This window comes from Ipomoea triloba, chromosome 11 (genome assembly GCF_003576645.1).
Source record: "Ipomoea triloba cultivar NCNSP0323 chromosome 11, ASM357664v1".
Lineage (NCBI taxonomy): Eukaryota > Viridiplantae > Streptophyta > Magnoliopsida > Solanales > Convolvulaceae > Ipomoea > Ipomoea triloba.
Window position 1 is genome coordinate 13,207,578 of NC_044926.1, and position 23,245 is coordinate 13,230,822.

The following is a 23,245-nucleotide window of genomic DNA, read 5'->3' on the forward strand; positions in this document are numbered from 1 at the left end:
AAACCAGAATTGTTTCTCTCACTTGGCTCAGTAATTTAGATGGTGTATTGCGTGAACTGAGTAGTGAGAGGACTTGGGGGTGCATCTATAGTCCTACATCCCATCAATGTAGGTAACCGACTACCTAATGTTGACCAAAGACTAGTACTTAGTCAGCCTAGATAGTTTGCACCACATAAAATACTTAATTCATTAAGAATAATAATAATCCTAATAATAATAACAAAAGGAAAACGTTACAAGATGATGCCAAATATTAGATATAAATACAATCTAACACAAACTTAATAACATGTATTATACATATTAACATAAAAGGTCTGACATTGTAGCAGAAACAAAAGTGGGCAGAACCAGCATATCTCTGGCCATAGTTAATATTTTCACCATAGTTATTGCCCAAAAAACTGTTTTTTTTTCTACCCGTTAATATCTTGTGGAACTATATAGTTAGTGTAAATTATAACGGGACGTTTGGTTGGAGGGGGGAAATTGAGTGGGAAAGGCATTTTAGTTCTACATGAGCATAAGAGATTTCTTTATAAATTTCACCCTTATTGAAGATTAAAAAAGGCTTTCAATAGGTACAAGACTATACAAATGCTCCACAACTATTGACTGGGATTCAAGTTTATGAACGAATAGAATGCATCAATGTTACTTTTGGTAAGACTCAAAAGCTTAAACTCAAAGAGGTAAGAGGTCAAAATCTAATGTTGAAATATCTCCAAATGAGAAGAGTCTGTGGAAAAAGAAATCTATATTCTTTGATCTTCCATGTTGAAAGACACTAGATATGAGACATAATATTGATGTGATGCATGTGGAGAAAAATGTATGGGATATATAGTCTTGTTAGAACTCTTTTAGGCATAAAAGGTAAGAGAACATATTTGCCTCCAATTGCTCATACTTTATCAAGAAAGGAGAAAATAAGTTTTTGTGAGTGTCTACGCGTAGTGAAGATACCACAATGGTATTCATCAAATATCATAACACTTGCTATATGCAAGATTTAAAGTTGGTGGGGTTGAAGTCTCATGATTGTCATGTCTTAATGCAACAACTATTGCCAGTGGTTGTTAGAAGCATATTGCCTAAAGAGTTGAGATGTACCATATATCATAAGACTTTATTTCTTTTTCAATGCAATCTGTGGGAAAGTTACTGATCCAGAAAAATTAGATGAATTGCAAAATGACATTATTGTTACACTGTGTTAGCTAGAGATACACTTTCCACCTTCATTTTTTGATATCATGGTGATACACTCTCATTTGTACCTATTTTACTTGTGTTTTTATGTAGGTTTTATAGTTAATTGTGTGATAAAATGTTGTGTCCAATGCTTATTTCCTTGTTTTCATATTTTAAATGGTATAATGCTTGGTTTAGATGTTTTTGATGTGTTTAGAAGTGCATTAGAACTATTTGGGAGCAAAAGCCAATTCAAAGGAGCCAAAGAGTTGTAATTCCCGCTACCATGGCGACATCTTGGTAATCGGACCATATCTCTTCCTATGAATATCCAAATGAGATGATTCTTGAGCCATTGGAAAGAAGACTTCAAGGGCTACAACTCTTATGAAGACATCAAAGTGTAGATCAAAAGGAAAACTGGTCAAAAGATCAAAGAGTTGTAATTCCTGCTAAATATGGCGACACCTCGGTAATTGGACCATATCTCAGTCTAGGAGTATCCAAATGACGTGATTCTTGAACCATTGGAAAGAAGACTTCAAGGGATACAATTCTTATGAAGACATTAAAGTGTGATTCAAAAGGGAAAAGGGTCAAAATCAGGCTGCAAGTTGGAGCTTCGTCACAGGCGGATTCTCGCCGCGGCGAGCTTCATTCTCGCCGTGGCGAGAATCCCAAATTTTGGGCAGTGACGCTCTCGCCGCGGTGAGAGTTGCAGATCTGCAATTTTGCAGTTCTTTGAATTGCCATTTTTGCCCCCCATTCTCCACCCACTATAAAAGCATCACTTCCTATCAACCCTAACAAGCTTGGCTGCGGATTTGGACCAAAAATGAGAGCAAGGAAGAAGATTTGAAGCAACAACAAGAGAAGAGAAGAGCTTGGAGGCATCATTCGGGAGAATTTCTTCCTCTCTTTTCTATTTTAAAGCTTTATTGTATATTTGTTGAATTTATTTTAGCCATGATAGGCTAAGCTTTCCTTTGGGATTTTTGGATTGATAAGTGTTTATGAACCTATGTGCCTAGTTCTTTAATGGCTTGAATGAAATATCTATTTGGGTTTATTACTTGTGTTGTAATTGTGGCTTAATTTCTTGATGCTTGTAGTTAAGGATCCTAATTACTTGTTTCATTGCTAAATTTGTCTATGAATTAGAGCACCCACAATTGCACTTGATTCTTGTACCTCGAGAGAGGACATGTTGATTAAGGGATTTATTGTGAATAGCTCACGAGAGTGAGTATTCCAATTGTGAATAGCCCACGAGAGTGGGTATTCCATTTATTGCTTGTTCTTGCTTATACGTTGTGAATAGCTCACGAGAGTGAGTATTCCAATTACCTTATTTTGGGTTTGAATTACGAGAGTAATCTTTCCCTTTTAGATTGCAATCATCCACACTTGTTGAACTCGAATGGTTATTTCACTTTAGATTGGCACTAGGTGATTAACACTTTGACAACCAAAAATCCCGCTCTTAATCTCTTGTATATAAAAGTCCGTTTGCCTTGCTTCATTTATTTTGTTTTCATAATTTTAGATAAATACCCATTGTTAGCGTTGGAATAGCTTCTCATGAATTAATTAGTAACTAGTGCTTAATACCCCGCTTCCCTGTGGATCGATAACCCCGGAATACTCCGGGTATTTGTTTGTACACAAAAAGTTGACGACCACATGGTTCATTTACTTGTACATTTGGTTAGAGAAATCATATAGTGTGGTCTAGCTTATTTGAGGTGGATGTACCCATTTGAATGGTACATGAAAATATTAAAAGGTTTTGTGAGGAACTAATATAGGTCGGAAGCATCTATTACTGAAAGCTATATTGATGAGGAGGCTATTGAGTTCTATACTGAATATTTGGCAAGGGTAGAGGCCATTAGTCTTCCTAAGTATCGACATGAAAGGAAGAATTGCTGGGGAGGGTACTCGAGGAATCAAAGTGCATATATGGCTTGTGAAGATGTTAAGCAAGCACACTTGTACATCTTGCATAATGTAAGTGAAGTCAAATCATATTTAGATTAACATAAGGCTTTCATTAGGGAGCAAAATCTCATAAGGACAGACATGTGGATTGTGAACGAACATAATCGTACTTTTATTAGTTGGTTCAAAAATAAAGTTCTTAGAGATAATAATGTTTTATACTACTACAAAAATACATTTTTACGTCGGTTATTTTGGACATACAACGTCGGTTATTTTTCGACGTAGTTCTGGCAGACGTTATAAATTAATTATATGCCCCCGGTTTTTTAAAACTGATGTTGCATATTATTTTTAATTTTTAAAATAAGCACATACGACGTCAGTTTTTTGAAAAAAACAACGTCGTATGTCAGTTTTTTTAAAATAGAGATACGGCGTTGGTTTTTTTGGAAAAACCGACGTCGTATAGATTTTTAATTTAAAAAAAAAATACTAAAAAAAAGCTGCAGCTTTCACCTAATCATCAAGCTCAGCTCGCAAACAGAGTCACGGCAGTTTCCAACTATGGAATCTTCAAAGGGTGGCTTAATTTTAACCAATGGAGACTCTCAATTTGTAGCTATCATTTCTTCTCTAAATCACTGAAGCTGTGCTTTTCCCCTGCTTTAATGGCGTCTTTTCTCTTTCTTCTCCATCAACAACATCGGCGTCTGAACTCCATGCCTTGAAACATTCTGGAAACATTAGTACACAACTCTGGGTTCACTAAAAACTCCTCGCAAATCCAAGAAAACTAACCTAAGATCGGCATCATTCTCGCATAAAAGCAGCCAAGCATCACCAACCGAACAATGATCTTTGAACTGTATGTAACATTTCAAAAATGTTCAAGACAAACACAAAAATGTTTAACTATAAAATTCAAGCAAAGGAATCGAAAATGTCCAAGTTACGCTCGTTGTTGCCGTACCTGCTAGGCTGCTACGCTCGTAGCTATACAACCGTGGTCGCCGGAGAAGATGACATGATGAAGTCGTTGTGGAGATCTATTGTACGACTAGCTGCTGTACGTGAACAGATGAAGATGACGATGCCGTCGAAGGGAGATCTGCTACTGTACGTGAACAGATGAAGATGCCGTCGAAGGGAGATCTAATAGTGTGCAAGATATGCTGCTGTACGTGAACAATGAAGATAATGATGAAGAATGAAGAAGGGATAAAGAAGAGTAAAAGAGAGTATGCGAGATTTGATATGTTAAATAAAAAAAATAGGACTTATGGTGTCGGTTCTCCCCTAGAACCGACGCCGTATGTCTTAAATTTTTTTTTAAAAAAAAATTAGACATACGACGTCGATTTTTGCCAAGAACCAACTTCGTAAATAATATATATTACTTTTACTTTATTTTATTGACATACAATGTTGGTTTGTCAAAAACCGGCATTAATTAGGCAATGTAATATCATTTTTCTGTAGTAGTGTTAGCTCATAATCCTAGTATGGAAGTCATATGTTATAATGGATATCACATTAATGAGTTTTTTTTTTATACAAAAGCTCAAGATAAAATGAGCACTATGCAAAACAATCACTACAAGAAAAATCACAAATCCATCGCAACAAAACGTAATCCATTACCGTTTCGCAACGGATTTTGCGACGGAACGCGTTCCGTTGTGATAATACAACGAAAAAGGTAACAGAATTAAATTCTGTAGCTATTTTTGGCGCAAAGTGAGAAAAAAATTGCAAAATCTTGGCGCCCAAATTTTGGTGACGGAATTAGCGACAGAATAAAGTTTCGTTGCTACATTGGCGATGGAAAATGCAACGACTAAAGTTTTCGTAGCGATTTTGCGATGAAATTGGCGACGAGTGTCAAAACCGTTGCCGTGTTTGGGGCAAAGTAGTAAATACTCCCGCATAATCTTGGCGCCAATGAATTGACGACAGAGAGAGGTGACAGAAATTGCGACAGACATTTTTTTTGTTGCGAAATTATTTAATTTTTAAGTAAAGGAAAGTTTATGGGCTTGGGTCATATGATACCTTCATTCGTGGTCCAACAAATGCTAACACATCATACAATATAACATCAACCTCGCAGCAATCAGACAATGCTAATTCTGCAAAGATGCAAGATGAGATTGAGAATTTGAAGGCTTCTTTGGTTCTTATGCAACAAAGATTAGATGCTATTGAGAGTGAAAGAGCTGGTACTTCATCATCACCCTCATCACATCCAAATTCAACTTGATTTTATTTTTCTTTTTCTGGATTACTATATTGTTGCTTAGACATGAATTTGGTATTAAGTACATTTAATTTTTTTTCTACAAAGTAGTATCACATTTATATTACAAATATATTGTATTTTAGTTTGCATATTAACATTTTAAATCCAAATACTATAATTTTAACAAAATAATAATAATGACCAAAATGTAAAAAAAAATAAAAAAATTAACAGAATTGCGACAAAATCTAATTTTAGCGATCAAATATTCATTGTCATTATGGCAACAAAATTAGTGGCGGAAAGATTTTTGTTGCCAAAACGCGATGGAACCACGATGGTGGTTAGTTCCATTATTACTTTTACGATGAAATTTTGTGACGGAAAACAAACTTTGTGACGGAATATGAAGCGATGTAATCACTACGAAAATTTGTTCCGTCGTTTTCTTACGATGAAATTTTGCGACAGAGGACGAGATTTGCAACGGAAAAGTTAGCGATTGACTTGCGATGACAATTTGTTTCGTCATGTTTTTGCGACGGAATTTTATGACGGAATACACAATTTGCAACGGAAAAGTTAGCGACGGAATGGCGACAATAGTTATTTCCATCGTTATATTTCACGATAGAAATATGCAACGGAATATGAGTTTTGTGACAAAATATTTTTTCACACGATGGCGACAGAAATAAACATTTCCGTTGCCAAAACTGCGACGGACTCACGACGGAATGATTTCCGTCGCCTAGTTTGCGATGAAAAATTCCGTCACCATTTTCCGTCGCCACCACTCGTGACAGATTATTTCCATCACGGAATGAAATATGACAAGCCTAGAGGCTACGGAATGAATTCCGTCGCGAAAATGCAAAATCCCGTCGCAAAACGTGATTTGGGACGGAATTTTGCGTTTTTGCGACGGGAAAATTCCGTCGCGAATCGCGTTTTTTCTTGTAGTGAATGGAGTTTGTTTGGTTGCAAATTCAATGCATTTCAGTAGTTTGAAAGATAAAAATTCTGTGATTGCAGAGTTGTCATATTATGGTGTCATATTCGAAATATATACACATTATTTATTTTGAAAATAATAATTGCACATATATTAGTGTAATTGACTAATAATAATTGTCTAATAATTATTATGGTAATTAAACTAAACATTGTTTGTTGAATTTATTTTTATGATAATTATTATTAAATTATTTCTCATTTTTCCCATATTTACTTTAGTAATAATATAATTATATAAGTCATATTACATATCGATTTTTTAAAGATAATTGTAGACAAACAAGTCATATATTATTCAATTAATTGAGTAATACTTTTACACTAATCTTATAATCAAATAAATGTACACGTTGCCAAAGGCCTTGTGGTCGAGCGGCATAGTTGTGGTTTCTCAAATGAGAGGTCTCAAGTTTGAACCTCAGTGTAGGTGTAGGATACTACATTGTAACAAAGTCAATAGTACTAAAAAAATTGTAATAGAGTCAATACCTCAGTGTAGGTGTAGGATACTACATTGTAACAAAGTCAATAGTACTAAAAAAATTGTAATAGAGTCAATAGTACTAAAAAAATAAATGTACACGTTTAATATTAGAATTTTTTTATAATTTCATCTTTATTTTTATTATCTAAATATATAATAAAAAATATTATCCGTGCATCGCATAGGTAATTGGACAATTATTTGCTTTATAATTCAAACCAGGAAAACATCAAAAAAAAAAAATCAATCCAATCAATTTCATCAATTGCGCTATATAATATTCGATGTTATAATAATTTGTATAATTGTATATCGATCCAAATATTCTTAAAATATTATAACAATTTCATTCCGTGCAACGCACAGGAGAAAATACTAGTATTCTTAATAATATTTAATAAATATATTCTTACCGTATTTAACATAACTTTAATATGTTTATTTTCTTTAATACTTTTTTATAAAGTTTAAATTTAAATTTTTATATCTAATAATATTTTTGATGTAGTTTACAAATATTTAAATTTTATATAGTAAAACTTGACAAACTAAATATTGCAAAATACTAAATTGTAAATCCCTTGAGGGATATATTACTTACCAATTATTTAATCGATATTATCTTGAATTTTCACGTAAACTATACTTATTCGTAGAAGATAATATATGCTTATTTATATTCATTCATGTTTCTAGAAAAATATAAATAAATTTAAAATTGAATCTTGTTAGATTGAAACAAATAAACAAATTTCTAAGTTAAATATGAAAAAAAAAAAAAACCTAAATAGTGCTATTTGACAGGGATAAATTCCTGTTACATATCAACCATGAATAATATAAAAAATGTTTGATGCTAATAGAAATAAACGTATAGAATTCAAACTGGATAATATTTTAATAACTATTTCAACCATGATCCTTAACCTTCACATCTCATAACAGATCACTCATTCTTTGCATACCATACATAATATTATATTATTATAGAATACTATACATAATATTACCAATTATATATGCTATTATGTTATTACCTAATTAATATATCTTTTCTACATGGTATTATGTTATCACGTGAATAAGTGAATATAGAAACAAATTACCAATTAATAGATATTAGTTAAATTTCATTTTACATTTTCTTACTAAATAAGCTTTATTAATTATTTGACCAATAAAATATTTAATAATTGACTACAGAAGTTTGGATGGAAAAATGAAATAGAAGGATTTTACTTTTATATATGGTATTAATTATTGTAATGTAATCATAATTTTAACATTATACATCAATATTGGATATTTACTTTTGCCTAAATACTAATATATTACTAATACTAACTTTTTTTTCTTTTTTTTTGAGTACTACTGACTCTGTTACAATGTAGTATCTGTTCATAGCTACTTTCTCAACCTACTGAAGCACAACGAGTCAACAGTTGCCACCCACTCCCATCATCCATGTGGGAGTGTTAATCGGGACACCGAATGCCACTTGACCACAAAGTCTTTGGCTACTAATACTAACTTATAAGAGCCAATGTAAATTATATCGCTGAATTATGTCCGTAATGTTTATATTTGTCAAGTTGTACATTATATTAAAAATTTTATACTTTAATTTTTTTGACCAAATTGTCTTTACACCATATCATTAAGTACTAGCATTTTGTATGCGTGATGCACGAAAATTCATGCCCAATATTAAAACATTGATAAATACAAATAATTAAAAATTAAAAATTAAATTATATATATATATATATATATATATAATATGTATTTTATACACACACATGTGATTTACCATTCATAAAAAATTAATTAAAATATAATCAACCATTAAATTAATTATATAATGATTTTCTTAAAATGATAATTAAAGAATAGGAAAAATAAATGATTGATATAGGTGTATAGTAATAGTGATGGAGTTATCAATCTTAGAACAAAAAAGTAACGGTGTTATAATGTTTTAAGGGTAGTTTTGTCTAACAAGAATGTAGTGGGGACAATTTTGTTTAATAACATTAAATCGTATAACATTTAAATTAAGATGTATACATTTATTAGCATACAAAAAGATGGACATAAATTAAGGATATAATATTGATTGAGACTTATTTTTTAGATTAATTACTAAATAAATTAACCAATTAAGTATATTTTTTTATGAATATATTACTTACCAAAATAATTACCTAATTACTAAAAAAATATATTTTTTACTATAAAGCTAAGTATCATTTACATATTTAGGTCGAGAATGAGACATCATATAAAAATATTATTTAATTTATATGTATATTGTCCAAATTTGGATCCAATGAATTGACAGGTGTATCTTATCTGTATCAGACCTTAAAAATGCATCATATACAATTCTCAATGCATATATATATAAATATAACCAATCCATTGTTTCTTTGCACACATTAAAGAATATAAGCATAGGAGAGAAAGAAATTAATGATGATTCAGACATACTTCCCTTTTGTTGTTGCTGTCGTTCTCTTCAGTTTTGGAGTTATAGGAGGGGAGGGTAGAACACAACTAAGTGGCATTAGCAGTGAGGTGTGGGCCCAGCAGGAGTCTGACCGGGTTACCGGCCTCCCCGGCTCGCCGCCGGTGAATTTCCGGCAATATTCCGGATACGTTAGGGTGAGCCAGAATCATGGGAGAGCGCTTTTCTATTGGTTCTTTGAGGCCATGGAAAACCCTGAGGATAAACCTCTCGTTTTGTGGCTCAATGGAGGTAATTTAATTTGTTCTTGTTTATTAAATCAGACTTTTCACCTAAAAAAACCCGTTGAGTTCAATATTTTCTAGATTTAATCTCAAATTTTAAAATGTGTCTATTTTAATTACATTCAAAATCAATCATTTTTATTTTCTCATTGTGAGTTTTCAATAGCGAGAAATCAAATTTGATTATTTTGAATAATTAAATTTCATTAATATTATAATAAAAAATATAATTGTAATTGACTCTATATTATACTCCGTATATAATAAGTAACATTACATTTTTTTGGCAACATTTGATTAATAAATTTTTTGTTAACGTGGGATGTGATCAGCAATTCACAGTAACCAATATATATATATATATATATATATATATATATATATATAATATTATTAATAGGTAAAATTAGTATGTAAAAATAGCATTACTTATTATATAAGAATATTGAATTCAACAAACTGATTTTAATGATTGATTTTTATATGCATGCATGCACATGGTTTTGGTTTGTTACCTAAATATTATGGTAAGTGCTAAGTGGTTTTATATAGAATTTTTCTTTTATATACTCATTGCAATCATTTAATTAAATTTTATATAGAATTTTCCTTTTATATACTGATTGCAATTAATTAGTTAACTTTTATATAGATTTTTCCTTTTATATACTGATTGGAATTAAATAATTAATTTTTTTAATAGAATTTTCCTTTTATATACCGATGATTGCAATTAATTAATTAATTTTTATGTAGATTTTTCCTTTTATATACTGATTGGAATTAATTAATTATTTTTTAATAGAATTTTCCTTTTATATAGTGAGGATTGCAATTAATTGATTAATTTTTATAGAGATTTTTCCTTTTATATACTGATTGAAGTTAACTAATTAATTTTTATGTAGGATTTTCCTTTTATATACTGATTGCAATTAATTGATTAATTTTTATATAGATTTTTCCTTTTATATACTGATTGAAGCAAGAGTTGTTATGATGGGCTTGTTTTCAGTCTTTATCTTCGAGTAGAAAACAGTTTATTAGATATCTTAGAATTTTAGAAAAGTTTACACGTGCGGGCATCCATATATTCTATTTCATTTATCTTCAAAATTTATAATTTTATTAAATTAAACAATTGTTAATTAATTATTAATTGTTCATAAGAACTAAATTTTTCTTCTCCCATAAGAACTAAACTTTGATCATAAGCTAGCCAGTCCTTTTCCAATAATGGCGCACAAGTAACGCATATGGTTCCTTGAAGTATACGGACATTAATTAATGGCTAGCTAATGTTTAACCAATTTTAAAATAAGTATTTATATTGCTACTTTATTTAATAAATTAAGGTGTTTTGAAATCGGGAAAATAATTTCTTTCCGATTTAAGTGTTTGCTACAATAGAAAATAACTTCATTTTTTTGGAAAATTACTAACACTTTTTTTTGCGGGGATTCATTTTCCAATTTTCATATCAACACTACACCACCACACCACGACCACCAACCCACTACTACCACCACCGGTCCACCACCACCACACTACTGCCACCACCAACACAACCACCGCACCACCACCTTTGTTGCTACACCACTACCTCCACCACTACCACACTACCACTTATTATTATTATTATTATTATTATTATTATTATTATTGTTATTATATAGCAAATAACACCACCACCACCACACTACCACCACTATCACCCCCACCACCAACACCAACAATTTAGTTAGTAATTTTTGTTCGTAATTGTGGATTGTAAAACTATGATTATTTTGATTTGCAAGACTTTGGTTAATTATTTTGATATCTTATTAGTTATTTTTTATTATATTTAAACTTATTATTATTATTATTATTATTATTATTATAAATGTTATATTCTAAAAAAAAAATTAAGATGTTTAATTATTTAAAATTCTGCTCATTTTCTGAAAAATGAATGAAACAAACTAAGATAAAATTTTCTGAATGCAACTAAACACTGGAAATTAAAATATTTTTTAAAATATAACTTATTTTCCAGAAAACATTTTTATGATTTTCAAACTAACACCGGTTGGAAATGGCATCCCATATGGAGTGTATTTGAATTGGGGTCTTTAGGGGGGGTAATGCGTGCTATGTAAATCAATATTCAATAACAGAATTTTTTTAAAAGTCATTTAACAAATATTGAATAAAAAATTAGTTTTGAAAAAGTTTTTTTTTTCAGATTATCGAATGTAACATAATTTTAGTATAATTACTACTATTCATACCATGCATAAAGGTTTATAATTGTTTGTTCGAATGGAGTTTTGACCTTAATTATTTCACCATTTTAGGGCCAGGATGTTCATCAGTAGGATATGGTCTTTTAGAGGAGTTGGGACCTTTCCTCTCACAAAAAGGGAAACCAGAGCTGAGGTTCAACAACCACTCTTGGAATACAGGTTTATATCATTATATACATTGCTTAATTTCATTTTATTATATAAATCAAAATTATAGCTTAATATTTAGACATTAATCATATGAAATAAAATAATATGGTATAATTAGGTCTGGAAGAATGGTGAGATTGGAGTTGTTGAGTTTCTTCGTTTGTTGTATCATTTTCACCAAATTTTTATTCAATTAGTTAAAACTTTTGCAATTGACAAGATAAACCAACCGTTCCAATTACTCGGATCCTAATGTAATTTTTTATTTTTTTTTTTGGAATGTCCACGAGGTGTCCTGAGCAGGCCCTTCTAACAGGAGGCACCTTTAAGCCCGTACCATACTCAGACTAATCCCCGCTCGCACCGGGTCGGCCCAATTAAGGGGCAAAGTGCTGGCCATATTTAAACAAGGAAAAATCACTGGTCTCTCAATTATTTTGCAACTATCAATTTAGTCTCTAATTTTTAATTTAGTTTAAATAACCCTTCAATTGTTTTAAATTTCGTCAATTAAGTCCCCTAGTCGCTATTTCGTCAATTCATCGTCAGTTACCAAAACACTGGCTGGGGAATTTAATTGACTAAATTTAAAAAATTGGAGGGTCACTTTACCAAATTAAAAATTAGAGATTGAATTGATAATTGCAAAACAATTAAGAGACCAAAACATTGACTTTCCCTTTAAACAAATAGTTTTAAAAAGAACAACAAAAATGATATGTTCAATTGTTCTAACCCTTACTTTCAAAAGTGACTTGCATAAAAATATAGGTTTAAACTCTAAGCTTGAAAGCCGCTCATTGTCACCTTGCCTTGGGTTAGACGATGAGAGGAAGTAAATTGTGGGATGTATTTTAGTGGCGCATGGTCTAAGTACTTGTTATCTTTCTCTAGGCTCCCCATTGGAAATGTGAACCTGAGTATTTGCTGTAGGGACATTACTCTTGCACTAAATTTTTTGACCACTGAGCTATCCCTTGGGGACCGATGTCCCTAAAAATATGATACTAAACGATGTTGGTTTTATTATATTTCTCCAGCGGCCAATTTGCTGTTTCTAGAGCAGCCTGTGGGTGTCGGATTTTCATACACAAATACTAGCAGTGATATCGGTCGACTAGGCGACAAATTTGCAGGTTAATTTCATAATTCTCTTTTGTTGCAAACTTTCATTGCAAGTTAATTTCATAATATTCATATAGAGTTGTTAATTGCATTTCCCCATGCAAAATATACATGTTATATCTCCCCTAAAAAAATCAACAACTTGACCACGCTTGTCTCGCGGTTGCACCTCTGCCTAGTACTGTCGCCCAAGGCCCATGCCGAGATCTTGGACTGGGACCCAAGCCAAGCCCTAGGCCAGACCAAGACCTTGGGCCGGGGCCCAAGCTGAGCCCCAAAGCCAAGGCCTAAGTTGAGCCCCGCGCTCGGCCTCGGCGGCTAGAGGTCAAATGCGAGGCTTTGTCCCGAGGTCTCGGGTCCAAACGTTTCACTTCACTGGGTCACTTTGCTCCGGAGCCATTTCTAATATATCAATCACCTTTCTATGAGAAGTTAATTAATTAATTATTTATTTATTTGCTGCCATAATAATAGTGTATTAATTTTAACATCCATTTTTATTTGTTATCAGCTCATGATTCATATAGATTTCTACTCAAATGGTTTCAAAGATTCCCACAATTCAAGTCCCATGAATTCTACATTGCTGGCGAAAGTTATGCAGGTACGGACAAACACTTTGGATTATGATGAATATTTTATGGATGGGCTTATGATGATCTTATTTATTAAATAATTAATTACGATTAATAACCTTTTGATTTTGGTATTTAACTCATAAAATTGCCTCCACGTAATCTTGTAGGCCACTATGTTCCTCAACTCTCAGAACTTATCTATGACAAGAACAAAGTTGTTCCAAAGGTTGATCAAATAAACTTCAAGGGTCTGCTGGTATGTATTATGCATAAATTTTTGCTCTTCATCTTTTGTATTGTATTGTATAGCTTCATTAATATATATATATATATATATATATATATATATATATATATATATATATATATATATATATATATATAATAGATGAGGTGGTTTTCTATATGCTTAAATAACCAACTTGATTGGCATGAGTATCCGTACATTCTTATTCCTTAAGAGAGGTCAAACCTCTCATATGAAAAATCAATATAAGTGTCATTTAGCTTCTTGGACTAAAATTACCCTTGCAGTTCACTCATTTTCAAGTCTAGGTGAAATTTTTCTTTTTATTTTAAGTTTTTTAAAGGCATATAAGCTTGATGGCTTTCCTATGCCAACCTTTTGCACTTTGGGAGGTCACACCTGACTCTCTGATCTCCCAAATGGGAGGTCACAGGTTTGAACTTAATTCCAGTGAGGGTATTGACATTTTGTGTTTCTTCAATAGATTGAGAAAGTATGTATGAAACCCCAATGAGTGCTTCAATAAGTTAAAAAAGGTATGTATGGAACACTAGTGGGGCATTGACTCTTTGTGTTTCAATAGGTTGAGAAAGTATATATGGGCAAATACTACATTGTAATAGAGTCGGTAATACTCAAAAATATTTTTCTATTTTTTTTTTCAAAATCTCTATTTTTATTTATTTATTATTATATTATTATAATGTGACATGAAAGTATGATTACCGTTGAAAGTAAGAGATATATAATACACTTTTGAAAGTGACAGAATATTTAAGAGATAAATATAGCCTTAGGTTATCCTCATTCCTATCATTTTACCTGTTTCAAAGTGACATGGCATAATACACGTCACTATTTATTGATTAAGAATAAATTTCAAGCATGATGAGGTGGCAAGTATTGCAAGTTTTGGAAAGTGTTGTAAAAGTACAATGCCATCATGAATGAAGAGAGAATAAATATAGAGAAAGTAGCGAACGGATTGTAAATTTAATCGTGTGAAAATAGGATCCGATTTTAAAATTAAAAGAGATAGTATTGCAAGGATAAAATCATCAAAATAACATTAGTTGGGTCGGTATGGTGTAAATAGGGATTAATTTAAGTACGCACGAGCTAAAAGTGTCTTATGTATATAGTTAAGACACATGTTGGTCTAATAAAAATAAATAAATATGTAGATGAGGAAATGCATTATTATATTATAATATATAATATAATATATATTGCAGATAGGGAACGCGGTGTTGGACGACGAAGCAGATCAAACAGGGTTGATAGACTACGCATGGGATCACGCCGTGATTTCCGACCGCCTCCGTGACGACATCAAAGCCGCCTGCAACTTCAGCTCCGCCACCTCTTCCGCCGAATGCGACGCCCAGCTCAACAACTATTTCGCCGTTTACGATATTATTGATATGTACAGCTTGTACACCCCAACCTGTGTCCGAACCAACAGCACCGCCACCAAGAAGTCGGTTCCTGTCGTACGAGGAATCGCCCCTCACCTTTTCTCCAAAATGGTCATTCATATATTCTCTCTCCATCTTCATTATCTTATTCAATTCGCAACTAAAAGATAGTAGCATTATATATGAATTTGGATATATATATATGTAGGCTGGATGGCACAAGAAACCATCAGGTTACGACCCATGCGCGTCTGATTATACAGAAGCATATCTCAACAGACCTGACGTCCAGAAGGCACTTCATGCCAACGTAACTGGGATTTCCTATCCATGGACTCATTGCAGGTATTATAAGATTTTTTTTTTTTTTTTTTTGTCTGCAAAGCTTAGTTTACTGGTTCAATAAGTAGTATTTGAGGGTCAAGGTCAAGGTTCGAAATTCAGTAAAATAGTGTGTGGAATATGCTCAATTTGGACAGGGAGGCAGTGTAGGAATTATGCTCAAAGTAGGTTGATCCTTGCCCAAGGCAGTGCGGGAATTATGTCAAAAATGGGCTTATCCCTACCCAAAGTGAACAAATCTCTGTTATTTAGTCCACTGAGCCACTGAGTTATCGTCTTCCCAAATGTTTTGTCTGGACGGAGTATGGGGACATTTAGGGTTAGAGATTTAATCTTTGGGGATAGAAAAAGATTTGTTTTTGTTATCAATTATACTACATCATTTATTAGTGGTCCTTTTAATCCCTAGCTCAGTTCTTAGAAGTTGTAAATGTCATTCCACATTTTCATCAAAATATAGTAAATTCTATCTCTTAACGGGTAGAGCCTTCCTTGCTTTCAGAAACTAATTAAACTTTTGTTTTTCTTACATTTTTAAAAGAAAATAAATCTTTACACTATATTTCTCAATTTGTTCTATTAACCCTGAACTGGTAAGTCCATTTTTTGCAGCGACATTATCAGTGATTGGAAAGATGCACCATCTACCATTCTTCCTATAATCAGGAAACTTGCAGCAGCGGGTTTGCGCATTTGGGTTTTCAGGTAGAATATACTATTACTCATAAAATAATTAAAAAGATTTAGGTATTACATAATAATAATCATATATTAATATTGAATAATGTTACAGTTATAATTATGACCATCATATATATAATTTCTTTTAAAAATGAATTAATTTCTTTTTATTTTTTTTGGGTGTAAACTAGCAAGTACAATGTTTGGTATGTAAGACACCATAAAAACTATCATTAATTCTGGGTGACGAGGGAAACCGTAGTTATTACCCGAAGGTTTACACGGGGTACATCCCACTTTGTGACACTAACTTATAAAGGACCATAAGAAAGTAAACCAAACCTAAATTGCTCATAACTAACTGGCTCAAATTAAGAGGGCTGTGATTTGAACTCGTGACCATGCAATTACAAATTTGTATTCTTAGTCATTTTGACTAGGGTTAGCCCACTATCGATCATTATTTTTAATCCCTACTGTGTTGTGATATGCATGAAAAACAGTGGAGATACTGATGGAAGGGTACCAGTAACTTCTACAAGGTATAGTCTCAAAAAACTAGGGTTCAATATCACTGAAGATTGGACTCCATGGTACACTGATAATCAACAGGTAAATAAAGTTTATACCAATAATAACTACTTGCTTTCTATTTCTATATTTCATGCATGTATATGAACCACCGTTGCAAAAATCGGTCAAGGTAGCCGGCCACCTAGACATTGTACTAGGCTCCCCTAGATCAAGGTGAATTAGCCCCTAGGCGGCCGCCTAGGTGCCTAACTCAGTTGACTCGACTGAGTTAACTTGACTCGACTGAGTTAACTTGTTAATTTTTTATTTTATATATATATATGTATGTATGTATATATTTATTTATTTATTTATATATAGTGCACCACTTAGATGCTAAGTGCTAGTCTACTGGTGACTAGCCTCCACTGCAACTATGATATTAACATTAATTTTTATTCAATTTTTATTTTGCTTAGGTTGGGGGATGGACAGTTGTTTACGAAGGACTCATGTATGTGACGATTAGAGGAGCAGGGCACGAGGTTCCAACTTTCAAGCCAAGGGAAGCACTGCAGCTAGTTACCCACTTTTTGGCCAATAAGAAATTGCCATCCCACCATATTGATTGATTTTTTTAAAATAATTTGATCACATTTCCTATTTGAATATTATCTCTTTTCTCCAAAACGCATAAGGGGAAAAGATTTCATATTTATTAATTTACATTAGAAAAATAAAATAAAATAATTTAATTTTTACTTGCTTTAATTAANCAATAAGAAATTGCCATCCCACCATATTGATTGATTTTTTTAAAATAATTTGATCACATTTCCTATTTGAATATTATCTCTTTTCTCCAAAACGCATAAGGGGAAAAGATTTCATATTTATTAATTTACATTAGAAAAATAAAATAAAATAATTTAATTTTTACTTGCTTTAATTAATTTTATATATATAGAAAATTAAATTAAATGTTTCTATTAATTTCTGAATGTGTGCGTTGTTTAATTACAAATTATGTTTAATTTTTACTTTTAGTTTTGGGAAAATCCGGGAATTTTGTTGGAAGGAAAGAGGTAGGGGGAAAGAATGGTAATTATGTGGGAAAAGAAGTAGGAATTCAAATTACATTGGTTTTGTACGAAGGAATAAAATTATTGGAAATGAAAAGAGAAGAAGTGATATAAAGACTAAAATATCTTTATGTAATAATAATGATAATCAAAGACAATTTAGTCATTTTCTTTGTTTTTTTCCTTTCCAAGATTCATTGAATTTCAATTCCTAGAGGATACACCATACATGAATTGTAATTCCTTTCAACTAAATCAACACTGTAATTTCTAGCTCCGTTGAATTACATTGTAATCGAAAGGGAAAATTGCAACACATGCTAACAAATTAATCTCTCCAAACAAACATGGGAAATAGAATTCATTATATTCCTAGGTAGTGTAGCGCATTCAACAAATGGAATAGTTTCATCAACCACCTAACAAAAAGACATCGGAACAGTAGATCAATCACTTAACTAAGAACATGATTAAATTAATCTATGTTATGGGAGGCTAGGTCTATCTCATAAATAACCTTTTTCAAGAAGAGTCACACCATGTTATGGGAGGCTAGGTCTACCGTCTATCTTATAAATAACATTTTTCAAGAAGAGTTACACTTGTGTTAGAAGATCTGGGACATGGAACAAACTTAGAATAGTTGCTTGTTACTTGAAATAAATATATTGTTATTTATATATATATATATATATATATATATATATATATATTTTGTAATATTTATATGTAAAATTATGATATTATATTATTTAGGGTAACATGATTAGTACTAATGATAAAAGTAATATTATTTAGGGTAACATGATTAGTACTAATGATAAAAGTAAAAGCTTGTGTGTGAGATCGTTTAGTACTAATGATAAAAGTAAAAGCTTGTGTGTGAGATCGTATATATATATATATATATATATTTTGTAATATTTATATGTAAAATTATGATATTATATTATTTAGGGTAACATGATTAGTACTAATGATAAAAGTAATATTATTTAGGGTAACATGATTAGTACTAATGATAAAAGTAAAAGCTTGTGTGTGAGATCGTTTAGTACTAATGATAAAAGTAAAAGCTTGTGTGTGAGATCGTATATATATATATATATATATATTTTGTAATATTTATATGTAAAATTATGATATTATATTATTTAGGGTAACATGATTAGTACTAATGATAAAAGTAATATTATTTAGGGTAACATGATTAGTACTAATGATAAAAGTAAAAGCTTGTGTGTGAGATCGTTTAGTACTAATGATAAAAGTAAAAGCTTGTGTGTGAGATCGTCCAGTTGTTATGCCGTGGACCTGGGACCAATACTATGCCGTTTCACAATTTTTTTTAAAATAAAAAAAAATTAACAGCGTTAACGACTCCTTATCGCAACAGAACACAAACTCTACATTCACAGACCCTATACTCCATATTCACAATTTGAAAACTCCACATTCACACATTACAGGGCTATATGTTTAGTAACTATAATACCACTGTTATGCATTCAAACATTCAAAACTCTATATTCACAACTTGGGAACTCCACATTCACACATTACAGGGCTACAAATTGCTAGAACTCTGTTAACTCTACTACAGATTCACACATTCATAACTCTACATCTGTTAACTCTACTACAGATTCACACATTCATAACTCTACATTTGTTAACTCTACTACAGATTCACACATTCATAACTCTACATTGATAAATTCTATACTCCATATTCACAATTTGAAACCTCCACATTCACATATTTCAGGGCTATATGTTTAGTAATTTAAAAAAAAAAATAGTGAAATGGCGTTGTATTGGACCCAGGTCCACGGCATAATTTGCCGAGATCGTCTCACGGGTCTCAATTCGTGATGAGACAGATCGGATTTATTAATGATGTCAAAGATCTGACCCATTAATTAAATATCTGACCTATCTCACGAATTGAGACCCGTAAGGTGATCTTACACAAGTGTTACCCATTGATAAATACTGTAATACCTATAACTGAAATTGAGATACTTAGAAAGTGTAATTCTAATGTAAATATTATAATATATAATACTTATATGTGAAATGTTATTTATGAAAGAAATTGCTATACTTATCGTAGAAAAGTTAATACTAATTTGAATTAAAATAAATCGTTACTTGTGAAGATATTGTAATACCTATATCTAAAATTATGGTACTGTTTAGGATAAAATTGATTGTTTCTAATGATAAATATTATAATACTTATAACTGAAATTATGATACTTAAACTCAGTTATCTACAATCCAACTCGTCTGATGGGCACGGATCCGAAAGATTCTGACACAAATTTTTGCCTCCAAAGAGTGTCCACCTTATGCCTTGTCTAGATCACTTTTATATCCATCCAAAGTCCCCTGCCTCTCTCCTTCATTTCAATATTCTCATTAGAATGTTTCCTACCCCCAATAATATCCATCATCTAGCCAAAAAGGTGAGAAATTCACTGAAATAGGCAAAAATGAAATGAGACTGATATAAGAACTATTTTGCTAAATACATTTTAATAATCAAACTTTTCGTTGGAATGCATTCACGTACGGATGAAAACACATTGGGCATAATTTGTACTTTTCAACTTAAATCTACTAAATCAATGGTTTGGATTTGTCCTTATGTTCTCACCTGGGATATGGTTCCCGCTTGATTAAGGACCTATATATATAGTTACATTGCTTTAAATTTGTATAGCATATTATAAAAATCTTTTCTTAAATAAATTATATTGTTAGGATCAAGTGTTAACCATTACGCGAAAAGTTATAACTCACAGTGAAAGTACAACTTTATATTCTTATATACCGCCGCATTTTCGAGAGGCAATGTGTTTGACTTGATACTTCACCGGCTTAGCTTCCACCCAGCAATCCTTCTAGCCACGAACCACCCATTGATGTACTTGGCTCTTTACCGACCTCGGCACGTAGATATTAAGGAAAAAAGTACAATAGTGAATAGTCTCGATTAGTACGTATTGCTAAATTATTGATTTGGATTGAATCTCACCAACGGCAGTGGGGGAGCAACTTCAATTCTCAAATGAAGAAGTTCATTATGTATGGTGAGTAGTAAAAGTCTAACTTATGTTATTCAGTTGAGTCACTATAATTTATTCATCCACAATCTTATTAGGACCTTTTTTTTTCCGGCAACAGATCCCAAAGTTATCACTAGAACTCACGTTTTGTTTCCAAACTTTAGCAAATTGTCATCATAGCATCTCTTCATTAGGGTTAAACTCCATGCATGTCGACACGTCGGTTTATACACAGAAATCCAGGACCCAATCGCTATGTTTTGCCGGAAGCCATCCACTATAAAAACAGTACAGTAAGGCACTGCTCAAAATAACAGAGAAACAAAGCACCACTGCACTGAGGTTTAGAAGAAACGTAATTGAAGGTCCAATGGTGAGCGTGCTGCGTGCGTGCGGCTGATGAGCATGTCTGTTTGTGTGTTGTATGAATTAGCAATCAAACATGGATAGAGATGACAAAATAAATTATTTTATTTTAAAGAATTGAAAAACATCATCAAATACTAAGAAAAAAAGTTAAAATGAGTGTTGACACTTATTTGATGTCTGAAGTAAAAAGGCAAGAATAGAGGGCGAAGTTTTTGGCAGACAACATTTTCCTACTGTGCGTGCTTGGTGCGTCATGCGTGCGTGCGGCTGATGAGCAACTATATATGTTTGTGTACTTGTGTTAAATTAGTTGCATGAATTGGAGTGTATGTGTAACAAATTAAACAAGCTAAGATGATAATCTGGAAAAGAACTTCATTGTAGTCGAAATGAAGAACAGATAGTAGTGCTTTACAGACTGATCCCCACTCAACTTATACAACTGGCAGTTGCAACGGAAAGAAAATACAAGAATACCCTCACCCTTTTCTAGCCTTTATTTAGAGCAACAATATCAGTGGATATTTCAAAGGATAATGTCAAAAATTTGCTACATGGAAGAAAAGAGAATGCTTGGGCCGGGGATCATTTCCTATAACCCGTTCATACTACAGTAGCTTAGCAGGGCAACTATTTATTAGTTATTAACATTGGTTGCTGTGCGCGATACGCGCTCGCGCACAGCAGCCGCCCATGCGGGCGCATGCGAGGCGCGCCTGACACTATTTTTTTTAAATCATATTTTTTTTTCATCCCCCATTTTCTCTTTCCTAATTACACTTACAAACTCTTAAAAAGCGTGAAATATATCTATTGATAAGGATGCTCTTATACTATCACACCGTAGTACCGTACCCTCGTAAGTTTTTTTTTTTTTTTTTGAAAATATACCCTCGTAAGTTGGTTCGTGTATTTAAACTAAATAGACATGCATTTATATATATTATCTTCGATCTGCTTCATATAATTGTATGAATTGTGATTCATGATAATAACTATGCATACAAATTAAATGTGCATGGTTTATGGATCGATCGGAGCTTAATGTATCCAAACTTATGAAATTAAATAATGCAACTTCAATTTAGGGAGGCTCCTCATCTATCAAACTATGTGCATGCCCAAACTGCTAGGGCATCATTGCTTAACAAGTTAAGAAGATTGATCATGCAAAATCCACTCCTTCGTGATAAGTTTCAATTTCCAACCTTGCCATCAGAGGGTAATTTACACACAAAGATCAACCAGAGGTAGCTAGACATGACATTTGCTTATAGTAAAATTCCTTAAAATAATTGTTTATAATTGTTTTATCTTAAATTTCTTTGAAGAGAAAGTGATCAAGAGAGGGGGTCGGGAATGAATTGAAAAAGTATATCTTGAAACTCTAAATAAGTAGATTCATAGCTCAGCCTAAAGCATAAAGAGTCAACAGTTGCCTCCATTGAAGCGCTCGAACCCACTCCCATCATCCATGTAAGAGTGTAAATCGGGACAACGGGTGCCACTAGATCACAAGGTCTTTGACATGAATTTAGTAGTTGAACATATAGAGATATTTAATTCTCAATTAATTCTCTAATTTAAATCGGTTAAGCCTTTTAAAATTATTTTGGAATTGACTCTTTTGTACGATTGTCTAGGCTTAATTTGCTGCTCCGAGATATTTTCGTTCTTAATATATTTTATATTTTGCTTAAAAAAACTAATTACTAAAATTGTACATATATTATCAGATCAATAGAT

At 32.1% G+C, this 23,245-nt stretch overlaps 1 protein-coding gene across 1 annotated transcript; it reads left to right on the top strand.

The window, feature by feature from the left end:
- The first annotated feature begins 9,356 nt into the window (after nt 1-9,356).
- LOC115995940 (serine carboxypeptidase-like 34) lies at nt 9,357-17,606 on the top strand. The gene is made up of 10 exons (XM_031235089.1): nt 9,357-9,639; nt 11,972-12,079; nt 13,111-13,206; nt 13,707-13,799; nt 13,941-14,029; nt 15,256-15,549; nt 15,647-15,783; nt 16,393-16,485; nt 16,965-17,073; nt 17,454-17,606. The coding sequence occupies exons 1-10, from the start codon at nt 9,357-9,359 to the stop codon at nt 17,604-17,606; spliced, it is 1,455 nt and encodes a 484-aa protein (XP_031090949.1).
- The last annotated feature ends 5,639 nt before the right edge of the window (nt 17,607-23,245 follow it).